The sequence below is a fragment of the Manis javanica genome, chromosome 11 (assembly GCF_040802235.1).
Source record: "Manis javanica isolate MJ-LG chromosome 11, MJ_LKY, whole genome shotgun sequence".
Classification (NCBI taxonomy): domain Eukaryota; kingdom Metazoa; phylum Chordata; class Mammalia; order Pholidota; family Manidae; genus Manis; species Manis javanica.
Genome location: NC_133166.1, coordinates 3,236,001 through 3,252,305, shown reverse-complemented (window position 1 = coordinate 3,252,305; position 16,305 = coordinate 3,236,001). Strand labels below are relative to the sequence as shown.

General features: G+C 34.9%; 1 protein-coding gene across 1 annotated transcript; it reads left to right on the top strand.

Annotated features, from left to right (window-relative positions):
• Positions 1–4,061: 4,061 nt before the first annotated feature.
• LOC108410336 (olfactory receptor 10AG1-like) lies at positions 4,062–5,027 on the top strand. Its single transcript, XM_037011756.2, has one exon. It carries the CDS (start codon positions 4,062–4,064, stop codon positions 5,025–5,027), a length of 966 nt encoding a protein of 321 aa, XP_036867651.2.
• Positions 5,028–16,305: the final 11,278 nt, after the last annotated feature.

Below are 16,305 nucleotides of genomic sequence, written 5' to 3'. Positions count from 1 at the left end.
GTGTCCCACATTCTGTATTTTGAGTCATAATTAAACCTTACTTCCTCCAAAATTGGAAAATGCTTTTTCTTAAAATACTTTCATCATTTCACTCTCTAAAATACTTAAATCTCTGTCTCATTTGGGTTTTCCTGCTGTAATATAAGGTACTAAGAAAACTATTTTTCACTTTAAGGCTGTCCAGTTGTCTCCAAAACATTTATTTTATCTGTCTATATTTTACCAATTTGGTACGCTATTTTTATTACATGTAAATTCTCATTGGTATTGGACTTTTTTTAGCTTAAATACAAATTTCTACTCATTTTTCTACTCTCTGTATGTGTGTATACGTACATATACTCTATTCCTACTGCGAGAAGACCCGGGAAATGCCTGTTTACTCCCAGCACCGCACGGGGCTCGTCACCAGGCGCCAGAGCCCCTTTCAGCACAGCTGTTTCTGGGATGTGCCTCCCCAGCAGCTCAGGCCCTGCTGGCCGCTCAGCCCCCTGCTGTGCTTTGTCACCCCTGGTTCCCGCCAGGCTCCTGTCACCACGCGCTCCTCGCTGGCGTCCCCGATCTCTGACGCAGGGCTTCTGCTCCTGTGCAGGTAACTTCCCCAGTCACTCTGTCACCACATGACCACAGGAGCTCCCTCTCCTGTTAATATTTTTATCTTCATATTCATAAACCTTTAGAAATCATTATTTGCTAAATAACAGGGATCAACACCCTATCTTTATCCTGAAAAACTGATTTGAACCCAAGATTCTTAAACAATCTAGTGTAGGAAAAAAATTGTCTTTCCCAGAATTGAATCCTGGAATTCACACATAATTTGCTTCGTGTCCTTCCCCATTACCTCTGCTGGACTTATCTCAGATTCTCATTTTATCATAAATAAAGCCTGAAAATATTCAAACCTTAAAGATGTAAAATAGGAAAATATGGTGATATGCTGAAAAGGGCAGGAAAATGTTCTCCTTATTAAGATGTTATTTTTAATTTGTATGAAAATTTTAATTTAGAAAACTATTTTATTACATTCAACAGCCAAATATAAAATTGTTAAGATGGTCATGAAGAAACCAACATATTACTGTTGTACATAAAAATAAAACATTTGTCATCAGAATATTTATTCAACTGTTACACAAGACAGCCTCTAACTAGTCATCAAGGAACCTACTAGGAGAGAGAAGAGTATCAGAAAAACAAGTCCAATATTTCAGTCCAATAAGAACAGAGGCTCCTATGAAGAGTTCATGATAGATAAGGTGAGATTTGGGTGTGGGTCACATTTTGATGGTCTGAAATGATGTTGCTCTGCACCTTATCCATGACTAAAGAAATGAGGTGCATTGTGCGCTCTACTCCGTGGAGAGGTTGAGAAGTATTGAAGAGAAAATATTCCACGTACTGAAAACTTTACTAAAGAAAAAAAAGGAGAGTGCCGAAAATAGGCTTTTAATTAAAAACTTACATGTGTCATGTGGAGGAGATCCCTGGGGTAGAAATAACTAATTTTATTTAAAGAGCAGTTTATGTTTAGAAGGAACAAAATATTTTAAAGCCAACTTGAATAAGTTTGATGAAAGAAGTGATTTCACCACATACAGAGATTTAAGTATCAAACCCACTATGTGAAAAACATCAGCAACATCCCAAATAAGGAAGGTAAATATGAACCTCTTTAAACAGACAGTAAGCAGTAGATTATATTGTTAAATTTAAAATAAGCATTTAACATACAGTAGCAAATGTGACACCTTCTTTAAGCAACTCCTATTACTTCTGATGCTATTAAACAAAATTTACAATGAAATAATAAGTAGTGATATGTGAAAACTAATAACTGAAATCTTTTATGTAGGTGTAGAGATTACAGGAAACTTCATTTTGAGCCAACATAATATAACGTAAGTGTTATATTTATGTGTCCAGCTTGATATTATAATAGGAGATTTAAAATAAAATGATCCATTAAATAGATTACAAACATTGGGGAATCCAAAGAATATTGATTTTAAAGAAAAAAAATGATGGAATTAAGGATTTCTAAAATAATGAGAAGAACGGTAAATTCAATATTGTTTTAAGGCTTAAGTTTCTGATTTATATCAGATATAAAAATATAGCTGAGGGTTGCATAGCTTGCAACATCAAACTGAGTTAGAATATTGTTAAACATTTCCTTCATTATTTGGGTTTTTCTGAGAGTGGAGGCTTGAAATTAAATAAAACTGTTACAAACTAAGTTTTACTTTAATTGATTGAGGAGAATTTAAGCATTTACAAGAAAGATGTATGATTTTATGAGAGTACATCTCTGCTCTGTCTACTCTGCTCTTGAGAAATACGCAAATCTTACATCTATCACATTACACATTGATGATTTCATCACTAAAAAGGTAAATTTGTGCATTGAAATTTTCTTTAGTGCTGAAAGTAATTTTATTCAAGTAATAAGAGTGAAATCATTTATATTAAATATGCCATTGATAAAAGTGATACATAATGATAAGATTTTTATCTTCTTGTATATTAATCCTTTTCTCCCTTTTAATAGTGATGATTTCATTTGAAATATGCCTTTTGTTTTAAGTACTCTCAAAATCAATTATTCAGCACCATATTAGGTGTACAAGCAGTTTCTAAGATCTATATTGATCCCAAGTAGGAAGATGTTCACAGTCCTTACCTCCCAGATCCCTTAATGTGAGTGAAAGGAAAGACATACAAACGGAATTGCCACATTGAAGTAAAATGCTGCATGCTCTTGGATTGCAGAGTAGATATAAATATAAACAAAAATATTGGCAGAGAATTCATGGAGAACTCTCAGCTTAAGGGTCTGGTATTTTTATAACACTGATGACTGCTGATGATCTCATTCCATTTCTACATCAACCATGTGATACAAAGAAAAGTAAATTAGTATGTATTTTTTTCCTTCTACTTGGAATGGAGAGTAAAATTTAGAGTAATAAAATTGACTGCTTAATAGCAACAATAACAGCTATCTTTACAGAGAGTTTTATAAATGCCAGGACTTCTTCAAGTTGTTTTGCATATATCAAATGGATTTACTCTTATAATAATCCTCAGGGTCAGTACAACTGTTGGCCAGTTTTATAGTCAAGTGAGCCTTGGCACAGGAAGATTAAGAACTTGGAGGAGGTCACACAGCTAAGAGGTGGTGGAGTCATAATTTGAACCCAGTCCATCTCGGTAGAACTGTATTCCTTCTTCCTGGTACTATATTTATGTTATGCTTTGTGGACAAATTGCAAACCCACAGAATGGAGAAATGAAAGGCAGGGCTGAGACAGATCTTGTCCAGGTGCCTGAGGAGCAGTATCTAAGGAGTTGCTAACTTTCAGGATTGTGCAATGCAGAATCAGCCCGGAAGTTTGGTACCTATGGGGTCTCACTCACCTTCACCAATTCTGGCCCTGGTGAAAGGAGAGAATGGAAAGAAATGATTACCAAGAAGTCTGTCAATCACTCTATTAAAAAAAGTTCTGCTAAAAATATGTCACAACCTTATGGATTAAATATTTAAGAACATAATATATTTTTATCATATTTAATCAAAATTAATTGATTTTAGCAATATTATCTCATTTAATTATAAAAATACAGAAGACAAACTTAGAAAATCAAAACAATTGTTTAATATCGCACAGATATTAAAGTTAATATTCTAAGTGAATTCCAAATAAAAAATTAGATGCCAACATGCAATCACAAAATCTATGTACACATGATCAAATTATCCATCATTGGTTAAATCTCAATATCATAATCTTTCAGAAAAGTGAGTTTAGTAGCTTACCTGAAGTGTTGTTTTCAAGGAACAACAAATCAGGTGGAGCTGCACGCAGCACACAGGGGCACGGCAGTCAGAACAGTGTGACCGCTGATAATCCTTAGGGTATAACCCGAGAGGGTAGGAGACACACGAGTAGTGACCTTACTAAATTAGAAACAATTTCAGTGCTTATGAAAACCAGTCCTGATATCCTGATACAATTTAGGGAATAGCACTGATCCATGCAGGTTAAAGTGAAAAGCACATGTTAAATTTCCCCTTTCCACAGATGAAACACCAAGAAAAACCAGCAGAGGAAAATGTAACTGAACTGATAGGATTTGTTCTTTTGGGCTTTGCGGATGTTCCCCTTCTCCAATCATTTCTATTTGACTTGTTTTTAGTCATGTACATCATTATCTTGGTGAGCAATGGCATCATACTCCTCGTAACAAAACTAGACCCCACTCTCCACACCCCCATGTACTTTTTCCTGGGAAATTTTTCTTTTTTGGAAATCTGCTATGTGTCAATTACTCTCCCCAGAATGCTCATGAATCTGTGGACCCAGAGAAGAACGATTTCTTTAGTTGCCTGTGCTACACAAATGTGCTTTATGCATATGCTGGGAGCCACAGAGTGTCTCCTCCTGGCCGTGATGGCCTATGACCGCTATGTGGCCATTTGTAACCCTTTGCACTATCCTCTAGTCATGAACCACAAAGTGTGTGTCCAGTTGGTGGTTGGCTCCTGGATCAGTGGAATCCCGGTCCAGATAGGGCAGACATGCCAGATTTTCTCTTTGCACTTCTGTGGGTCTCATTTAATCAACCACTTCTTCTGTGACATCCCCCCAGTACTCAGCCTAGCCTGTGGGGACACCTTTTTGAATGAAATGATGGTATACACAGTTGCTGTGTTATTTGTTATGGTTCCATTTCTGTTGATCCTTATCTCCTATACCAAAATCATCTCCACAATCCTTAAACTGCCATCAGCCACAAGTCGGGCCAAAGCCTTCTCCACCTGTTCATCTCATCTCATGGTTGTAGCGTTGTTCTACGGATCAGCCACTATTACCTATTTACGACCCAAGACCAGTCACTCAGCAGGAACTGGTAAAGTGCTTTCTCTCTTCTATACCATCGTGACTCCCATGTTTAACCCCATGATATACAGTCTAAGGAACAAGGATGTCACCATGGCCCTGAGAAAATTGTTATGGAAATAATTTGCTTCTTTACAAAATGTGTTACTTGCAGGAATTGATTCTTTCCTATTGATACTGAAATGTCAACAAATATTTATTTTATACTCTTTTTTCTGCCTATACACTTGTAGTTTTTCCAAATCGTATATTACCTATAATGTTGTAATGTCTTTATTTTTACATTTGTGTGCATGTCATCAATAACAAATAATTTCATTGGTAATTCTGTAATTTTAGTGTGCGATGTTTTCTCTCGGTGAGAACTTTTGATAAGGGTTGATGTAATATATACTTAATTGCAGTAAACACTCTGTTATATCACTTGTTGTAAAGTATGTCACTCTATTTTTATAGAATTTTAACAGTCAATTTAGGAAACATTAGCAATGAAATTTAAATATAAATATTTTAAATTATAGTATATATGTTTAAAATACATATGTAATTTTTTTGTCTAACAGTGACTCTATAAGAAATAATTTCTTAGAGAAAAAGCACCTTTTTTAGTAATGTAGTTACATAAATGATTTTGATATGCTAGTATCAGTGAATATATAGCATGATTTATATTAATATGAGGTTAAATATTTCTATTAATCATAGAATCTTGTGTTTTGATAAAAATGAATAGTATTTAAATATTTGCATGTAATAAAAAGAGAGAAGAAAGTCATGAGCATATTTTTCTAATATTTTCCTGAGAGGATAGTAGTGATTGAAAAATTAGAGAACAGAAAATAAAGTTTTATAAAACACATAGGGTATAAAGATACAAATATCACATATAACTTGTACACCACATTTATATGCACATTGAAAATGATTAATGAAAATGTTATTCCATGTTAACTGTGAATATATGACAGTAAAATATTCAGTTATTTTGCCTTTCATTTACTGATATTTATGTTGATTGCAAGAAGCCTGTGTTATTCATGTAATCATGAGAAGTAAAGTATAAATCTGTGTTCATTGTGTGTCAAAAAAGTCATGATTAGTTGTTTGTGTTCTCTCTATTATTACAATTAATTTTATTTTCAATATTTATGTTAATCTAATGAATTATTTGTATATGCAAATAGCAGATCTCTAAGGAACCAGGACCTGTCATTAGTTCTCAATGTTAAATAGAATGTGGTTAGGCTCGCACCTGTTTTAAAGTATTAACCCGCAAGTGAAAGTCAGTTCTACCCACATGTATGATCATGCCTATCAGAAACTATGAAATTATAGTGGAAATGATTGGATATAGGGAAAGAATTAAAGAAAGGGAAACATAATAACAACAATAAAAGTTCCAGAAACATTTTCAAGCAGAATTCAGATAACCCCTGAACTGGTTAGGGGTGGAATGGAATGAGATAGATATTGACAAGACTCCTTTTTACTGTCCCTGCTGCCTAACTAGGAAAAAAAAAGAAAACAAAAATCAGTGAGATAAAAGTGATAACTAACAGGGGGAAAACATTTAAAAAGTATTAATAATGTCAATAGATACGAACTAATCTCTTTTTATAGAAGGACAGCTAAGAGCTATGTTCTTGGAGTATGCTGGTTTTCTTTGGTTTTGTTTTTTTTGTTTTTTTTGCTAGATCATGAAGTTCATACTCTCCAACAATCTTTGAACAGGATCAAAAATTATTTTCTCACTTATCTAGACAAGGTAGAAACAACAATATAAAGTAATTGCTACATTCAGTGGTAATAATATGCCAAAAATTTATTTGTACTAATTTTTAAACATTATGAATATGTACAGCTAATATTCATGCTTTATAAATTATAAAATATCTGTAATGTCAGGATAAATTTTTATTTCTTATTTGAATTGTATTATTCCTAAACAATTCATTTACAGTGCTAAGAAACTGACTTTTGTTCTTTATAAACACAGTGTTGTTTATTTGCATAAGAATTCATACTTGTGTGTGTTTTTGTGTATGTGTAAGTGTGCACTTCAGGAAAAGAGGATTGCTTTCCTAGATGAAACTCAGTTAATGAGAGAAGAAGGGGAGGTCAGGAGTATGTGTGGCATCTTTACATAGTTTGATTTGGGGAAGGAAAAATACTGAGCGTATCTACAAATGGAATTTGCTGTGGATTCTTGGTTGTAAAAGAATGTGCAAAGGTAATGGAAGACAATCTAATCTCTCCTCCATACTTTTAAAAGAGTTTGTGTGTGTATACATATACATATATAACTTTTATGTTGATATGATGTCCCTTTAGCTGAGACATTAAAACATTCAAGAAAAGAGTATTTCACCAAGAAGCTAGATAATTAGTATCTGCTATGCTAATTAATGTAAAGCTAAATTATGTCTCCTGTCTAAAAACCAAAAGCCCGGGAAGCCCAAAGCCCACTAGTTGTCACGCATGTCTGGAGAAGTCAAAACAGAATAGACTGCCCAAGGTTTAGAAGGCAAGAAACTTTGGAAAGTATTGCAGAAAGGTTTGCATTAACACTGTTTAAGTTAAAATGATTTCCATGTTTAAATGTGTATGTAGCCTTAATCATCTGGAAAACTAGATTTTGTCAACATCTCCTCCCACATTCTTGAATTTTTTCACCAAGACCCTTTGGATCCAACATCATGATTATTTGTTCATAATACTGCTGTGAGATAGTGATTTAGGCATATTTACTGTTTTATTAATAGAGTAATTGATACAAAGAACATTTGAGTTACTCAAGAATGCAGTTTACAGTTTTTTTTTTTAAATAAAGATCCATTATTCTGATTCTTGGACTGATGCTGTTTTCCTCATACCATGCCATGTGCTTTTCAAAGACAGGAGAAAATAGCATTCCCCTAAACAGTGAAATTACTTTCCACACCCTCATCACTCTCATCACAGAGAATGTCTTTAATTCTTGATGCATGCGAGCAAACACATGAGGTAGATGAAGATATTTAGTCATACATACATATAAAAACAATGTTACAATTTAAATGGAATCTCTTATAAAATAAAAAGAAACTATCTGAAGGAGCAAATATCTATAAAAATCAACTGACACAGTGACATAATTGTTAGATAAATGATACCGTCCACAGGAACTGACATTTTTAGAAACACAGACTGAGTCTGCAGTGACTTTCACATTCTAAACAGAAAAGTGCATGTTAAGTGCAGTGGTGAGAAATCCCCCAAAGTTTCTTACCTGTTAGGATGTTTATGATTGATTAGCTCTTGATTTTATCTATACTCTCTGGCAAAGAAAATCTTATTTCATATAAATGAAACAAGAATAAAATGGGCACGATTGGTTATAGTTACACTCATTTAAATATAACTTGGAGGTAGATGGTGAGACACCTTAAATGTGCATATATTAGTATTTGTGATATTAAGTAATTGTGTGTGAATCTTTGTTTTAGGTTTTCTTTCTCTCTAATTTTCAAATGTATTCTAAATTGAATGAGAAAAATGTCATAGATTTTTTTCAGTGCAACTTTGATAATCAAGTGAGCTATGGCAAAGGTTTCTGAGACTTTGGACATGCATTTCAGAAACTTGGTGGGAAACACAATGATGAAATAAATTTAAAGCAGGAAGACAGAGCCAGGTCTGCTGTTTGATACTCATTTCCCACACACTCTGGGAAGAAGTGGGAAGGAAAGATCCCAATGTTCCATTCTCTCTGGATACACATAGCAACATTCTTTTCATACATACTGAGATAGTAAAGGCAATAGAAAGTTTTCATTTTGTTTTTAGGTTTTGCTGTCAAATATGATTTATAATTTAGTCTTGTCTTCATTTCCTCAACACATATATAACATAAACCAACCAGGAGAAAATGAAAGTGTCATAAATATAAATAGGAATACCACCATAATATTGGTAAATATTTGACACATCGTAAAGGAAAGCACTATTTATTCTACACATTTTTAAACACAATTTTAAGAGTCAAGTGATCTGAAAGTATTAAAGGTGTGTTAATTTGTAATACATTGTGAAAAAGAGAATTTATGCTAAAAAACAGAGCATTTAAAAATTGATTGACTTGTTAAAGAAGCAATCACTGAGTAACTTCAGACCAATAACCAAAATGCACTACCCTTGAAAACAATTACATAATAAACATGAATGATTACACAGCCCATCATGGGTAAGAAAGGAATGCAGTATATTTTTGTGGTGGTGTGGGTAAAATTGCAATACTTCCAGAATCTCTTGCCTGGCCTTAGTGCATCCCTGTACCAATAGGAGTTTCCTAGGGGTAGAGAGAAGAAGTCCATCTTCATGTCTGTAGGTAATTCCAAGTGGGAGTGAGGGCATATGTGGACCACAGAGGTTGGGTGGGGTCCCTTTTCTGCAGCCTTGTCATGCGACACAAGGACGAGCTGAAGCGGAGGACTGCTAGTAAGTAAGAAATGGCTTTCTCCCACTTTATTTCTCCCTTTGACTAATTTTGGTTTCAAAGATATTTTGCCCCAGGTTAGGAAAATGTATTCCCCCCAAAGTTACAGGTGGTTATGACACAGACTTATTAAAAGTGACCTTTAAGATCTTGACACTGTTTTACTAATAATTTTCTTAGTACCACAATTATATCCTTGTCTCTAAGGCTGTATGTCATGAGTTTAAACATTAGAGTCCTTACAGCTTAGAAAAGAGAGGTCATTTTGTCAGTTCCGGCAGAATGGATAGACTTGGGCCTTAAATACGTGATCATAACAGAGACAAAGAATAATGAGATGGGAAGAACAGGTGTTGAAGGCTTTGGACAGACCGATGGCTAAGGGCAACTTCAGGATGATGGAAAGGATCTTGAAATAAGGACAGTATCAGTAGGAAAGGAATCATGACAGAGAATACAGCACCTACACAAACATGGGCCAGCTTGATCACTGGGGCCGTCACAGGAGAAATGGTTGATTTGGTTGGAAGCACAGAAGGGCAGTGAGATCCCCTGACAAGTCTGCCCTGTCCAGACAGGAAATCCCCTGAGCTAGGCACCAGCAGCTAAATGGACTCACACCTTGTGGTTCCTGACTGGGGGATTGTGCAGAGGTGCAGACGGACACGTGGTGGTCACAGGCCATCAAAGCCAGAAGAAACACCTGTCTTCCCTGAACAATGAAGAAGCACATTGCAGCGGTGCAGCCCAAAAAAGAAATGCTTCTCTCCTGAGTCCAAAGGCTCACCAGAAGCCTGGGATGACTAGTTGCAGATATAAGAACCATAATAGTTTCGAGTAGTCCTTCATTTATTCATGAATAGATCAAAACACCAAGAACTACAGTGAACACATGGTTTTTCTTTCTCTGGCAACAGAGTAAACATGTTTTCAGTTACATGTAGAATACCTGTATCATGTTAAGTGGAAATAATTCCACTTTTTTAAATTTAAGTCTTCGTTTTATGAAGTCTCTGTTATTGTCTGCATTTGGAAAGTAAATCTGGGTTGTGGAGATTTATATCACTGTCAACTTTACAGGAGATGGACTCTGACAGTAGTATCTTATGCCAGCATGCCCGGGATCTAGTGTCCAGATTTCAGTTAAACAACAGGCTAGGCATTGTTCTGAAGGTATTTTGAAGATGTGGTTAATATCTAAAGTCAATCAACTTAAGTAAGGAAGCTCATCCTTGATAATGTGGGTTTTATCCAATCTGTTAGAAGACCTTGCGAGCAAAATAAGGATTCCCTAGGAAGAAATTCTGCCTCAAGACAGTATTCCTGAGAGTTTTTAAAGTCTGCCCATTTCCACAGACCTTAAATTTACCAGCCACTACAATCTCATAGCCAATTTTTAAAAGGAAATCTTTCAGTGTATGAGTGTGTGTGTGTGTGTGTGTGTGTGTGCGTGCGCGCGCGCACGAGCGCATTTATTCGTGTATCATGAGTGTCAGTGTTTGTCTCTGCTGCTGGCATTTGGACACTCAGCAGTGACTCTGATCATATAATATTTTAAAGGTTTATACACATTGTAATATGTCCATATACATATACAACATTTTGTATTTCTATCCATCAGTTGATGGGCATTTGAGGTGTTTCTAATTATGCCTACTGTAAATAATACAATGTAGAAGGGTTCCCATTTCTCCATATCCTCGCCAACACTTGTTATTTCTTGTCTTTTGGATAGTAGCCATTCTAACTGGTGGGGCATGATAGCTCATTGTGGTTTTGGTTTTTATTTTCCTTATGATTAATGATGCTGAGTATCTTTTCAAGTGTCTGTTGGCCATCTGTATGCCTTATTTGGAGAAATGTTTGTCTGGGTCCTCCATCCATCTTTTAATTGAGGTACTTGTCTGTTTGGTGTTGAGGCATAGGGGTTTTCTATTCTTATTAGTTTTTGTCTGGTTTTGCTAGTGGATAAGATTTGCCCATAAAATGATTTGACATTTGTTACTTTCTTTTCCTTATTTTGGAAGAGTTTGTGAAGGATTGTTATTATTATCGTATTTTTATATATTTGATAAAATGTGCAAGTGAAGCTATCTAATGTATAGAGATTTTTAAATTACTAATCCAATTATTTTAATTATTATTGTTTTTGGAGATATACTTGTGTTTGTGTATGGTTTATGGTGTTGTACCTTTCTAGAAGTGTTTCCAGTTGTCTAAGCTGCCGAATTGGTTAGCAGAAGTTGTTTGTGCCATCCCTTAGAAACTTTTTTCTCTTTAAGAACATTCACGACATACAATAAATGCAGTTTTTAATCATTATTTTAAGCTACTATTTTAAATGTTTGCCTACTGTTTTAAAACTTTTAAGTGGGAAAATAGAAAAGCACATATTTGTACTGCAGCATAATTATCTATGTAATTACTTTTACCAATGCTCTCTTGATTTTTGTGAATTTGAGTTACTGTATAGAAGCCTGGGCAATTGAGTTTTGACAAAGGTGCAGATGCTTTTTTTTGGAGAAAAGGTGTTCTTTTTAACAAATGACACTGTAACAAATGACCAGCCATCTGAAATATCTAAATCTAAAAGTCATCCCTTATACAAAATGTAACTCAAAAAGTGTCATTGATTTAAAGGTAAAATCCTAAATCATAGAATTATTAGAAGAAATCATAAAAGAAAATCTTTGTGACCTGGCATTAAGCTAGAGACCTTAAATGTGTTACCAAACCACAATCTTTAAAAGAAAATATTTATAAGTAGGATTTCATCAAAATGAAATTATTTTGCTCCAGGTTTGGCATTGCTCAGATAACTAAAATACAAGTGAACTGGTGAAAGAGTTTGATATCACATATCCAAAAATGAAAATTCATATAAAATACAAAGAAATCCCAAAACTCAGTTGAAAGGTGAGAAACAACTTAATCAACAAATGTAGGAAAACCTGCATGTATATTTTACAATAGAGATATATAGAAGTCAAATAATCATGAAAGACGCTTGCTGTCATTAACCATTATTAAAATGCAAACTAAAGTAAAAGGAGATTATGCTATTATGGTTTAATGACCAGAATTAAAATAAAATAAATCACAATATAATATAACACAAATATGGTGAATAAATATATAAACCTTGAATAGTGAGACCTTGCAATTCATGGGCCATGATGTTTCCAGTATCTGTTTTTTCGTCTCCCAACTCATCAATTTTTATACAAGTGTAAACGTATTCCTGCGTCCTGTAGTTAGACCTAATATTCTCATCCGTTAAATTGTGTGAAGGTGCATTTATGTCTGTTTGTTTGTAGGGACTGTCACAGAAACTTATTCTATTAAATCACACTCATAACCCTGAAAGGAGCCACAGTGACCCTGAGGACACCCTTGACTGGGAAAACAACACAGGAGCTACTTGGATTCTAGGTTTTGACAGTTGAGGGGAGATCATGACAGATACAGGGCATTCCAGCTGGTCACATGGCTGAACCACTAGATACATTTCCTAGCTTCTCTTCCAGCTTGGGGCGGGCTGGTGACTGAACTTGGCATGAGGGGTTATGCATGAAGTTTCCAGTTTGTGCTTCTAAAAAGGAATGAATGAGTGCTCCCCTCCTCCCTCTTCCCCTTTCTATAGCCCAGGAGATGCTGAATTCTGCCTGGTAAACATGGACATGAAGGTGGAAGTTTTCTATTAGAGATGACGTAACTGCCCCCAAAAGCTCTAAACTCTCCTTCAGACTTTTTACTGACAGAGAAAGAAACTTCTCTTTAAGATACTGTTCAATTGCATCTTTATTAGAACATCTTACTTAATCTTCAGTAATATGTAGTTATAAGTTTCTGGTTTCACAATGCTTATATTTCTTAATAATCACAAGTTAAGACAGGTAGGGAATTTAGAGGAATGGGGTGGCCAGAATATTTTTCATTGTACCAAACACCTTGAGTGGCAGGAAGAATGGTTTAGTTCCATTGGAAAGGGACAGGGCAAAGAAGTGACTCCCGAAGGTAAAGCGTGTTTTCTATTTAAACAGCACTGTTTGTGATGACAAGAGAACATGTCTTACAAGGTGAATGACCTCTGTTTCAAATAAAGGTAAAGTACATAACCACCAAAAAAGAAAAGAAGTTCTCATTATTTTCTGTCTTTTCACTCAATCAATACAGGTTGGTGGAATATTTAACCTTCATCCAAACAGGTAAGCATGAATTATTTTGTCCAATACAAAATTTAGTTTTACATGTATATTGTGCATTTATTTAGCAACAAGGAATACTCATTCACAGAACATTTAAAAAGGAATCCTTTGTTGTTACTATTGCCATTGTTTCATTGCAAGGGGTTGCCTGATGCCCACAGCCTTTTTACTCGTCTGACTCCCACCATAACATCAAAGTATAGAGCACTTTGTAATGTAAGGGAACAAGGTACCACAGACTGCTGACACCAGCATTATCATCACCACTGCCAACATTATCATCCTCTTAAGTGCTAATATTTACTAAGTTATTACTATGTGTTAAGCGTAAGTTTAAGTAGTTTGCATTATTCTAGGGACCATATCTCAGTAATTTATGTATAACTAAGGAGCAACATAGCGAGGGGTCTTCAATGAAATGGGTTTGCATCCCACTGATACCAAAGGGATTCCTTGTTTCTTAAGAGAAAGTCCCATGGCAAATGTATCCGAAAATTCTAGATATATTGGCAAGTGTCCATTTTTATCTTTAGAGACTTCTAAAGACTTCTGAATGCATTCACAGGTTTCTGATTATGACCTCCTGTCTTCGATTTGATTTTATAAACTTCCTTTGAACATGGCACTGTATACACTGGGAAAATAGATGGTGTAAGTGGTATCCCAAACTCCATATAAAGAAAATCACCGTTTCAGTGGGAAGACCAGAAAAAGAAACACACAAAATATTTGAATAAAAACAATAATGGCTGCACTTAGCTGAATTATATAATGGTTTTCTTTCTATGTGGTAGAAATAGAAGCACTTAAAGGTTTCCAGACATCAGAGAAAGCAGTAGCTAGGTGGCAAAATTTGAAGTTGTTTTTTTTTTTAATGAGATGTATAGAAGTACAGTTTGGATAGAATTTGAATAATTATAATATTTATTTACAAATGGTTTTATATTGATAATTCTACTTAATAGTAAAAAATATGTTGCTCCATTTGAAAAAAAAAAGTTACATCCAAAGAAAAAGGCTTCAGTTTCTTTTAAACATTATATTCATGATTGCAAATTCTGTTGTTCTCGCTTTTTATTCTTCTTAACTTTGTGACAGCTTGATTTCAGTTTTCTTTTCGAGTGTGCTACCCCACTTGCCCTTTAAGGAATAAACAGAACAGAGAGTGTATCAGAGAATGATGGAAGAGCTTAACAAAGGGCAGATACAATAAAGAGAAGAGAAAGGATGGCAGTTCTGAGGGCGATGGTTAGCTCATCAGATGTGGGTGCAGGATGCATGCTAGTCTGGAAAGATGTGATGATTCACTCAACAGACAATTTTAGTAATTGTCCAATTATTAGACTCTACATTGAATAAAATATGTGAATACAATGTATTTAAAAAGTGTGTAGGATGATATATTGAAAAAAGGCAGGGTTGTGTAGTCATATACACATGAAATGATATCTTAGTTATGTCACCTACCAGCTTCTATTTTTGGACCATCTTAGAGTCTCAGCTAAAGAATTTTTACATTCCCTATAGTTAAATTTTCATTGGGAGAATTGCATAATAATGAAAATGAGTACTTTAACATGTAGCCTAGAATACTGCCGATGGTAAAATAAGTTAATTTTTAACTTTCCTTTTCTCAGTCACCTAAAATCCTCTGAATGTCCAACTTTTGCATGGACAGCTTCTCCTGTCCCATTTGTGTCTACAATTTTGTAGCTGAAGTTTTGACCATTGGCCACACTTAACACCCTTAGGATATGGTTTTGATGTGTCTCTTCTTTACAGTGAGTTAGTCTCTACTAGCTTTCAAGTGAGTTAACATATAATAGGAAAGTTATCTGCAACATACTGAGATAATGAACTCATTTGCTACTTCTCCAAGAGTGAATGTAAAGAGCATAATTCCTACACACACACACACACACACAAACATGCCCCGAGAAGACATGCTTAATCTACACCAGGTTGTGGGGGAGGCCTGCATTTTGGTAGGAACACGTACCTACACCTCGGGGACTATTCCAGAGAAACAACCAATTTGATTAACTTTTTTTTTCAAGGAGTTAGAAAATTGCACTTTGTGGAACAAATACACTATGCATTTCATGGAAAGATATACAGAATATCAGAAGAAGCTTATAATCTAGTTATAGCAATAAGAAAAGGATATAAAAATCATGAGTATCATATCCCAACACACTCAAGAGAGTAAGCACACACACCCATGTATACAAGGGAAAGTCTGAATGGGTTGACTGGGTCATTAGACTTACAGCAATTAGTGAGAATATGGGTGATTTAACCTCTCAGAGATGACTTGGGTTGATGTCTCTTGCATATGATTAGTGAGTGACAGGGGCTCAGTCGAGTTAGAATTGCTTCCCTGATCATAAACGCTAGATGAGCCTGCCCCTAGCCTCGAACTTTTCTGGACTGGAAGTCCATCTTAGAGTTTCTTTTCTCTCCACTACAAAATTTGATAAATTATGTGTGCTGATTCCATAGATCTTACATTGTAATACAACATTTTAAACATTAAATAACATCCCATAATACATAGTAGTCAGCTCATCAATTTTGTTTTATAGTGAGATAGCCCAAGTATGCAGAAGGTGAAAGTTAAACAATACTTTGGGAATACAACAGAAAAACCATCCACCCCTAAAGCTATTTGAGGTGGCTTACAAAATACTTACTTGTGCAATGAAGTTAATTTTGAATT

Coding starts and splice junctions, on each gene's coding strand:
- LOC108410336 (XM_037011756.2), top strand. CDS start 4,062: ATGTTAAATTTCCCCTTTCCACAGATGAAACACCAAGAAAAACCAGCA.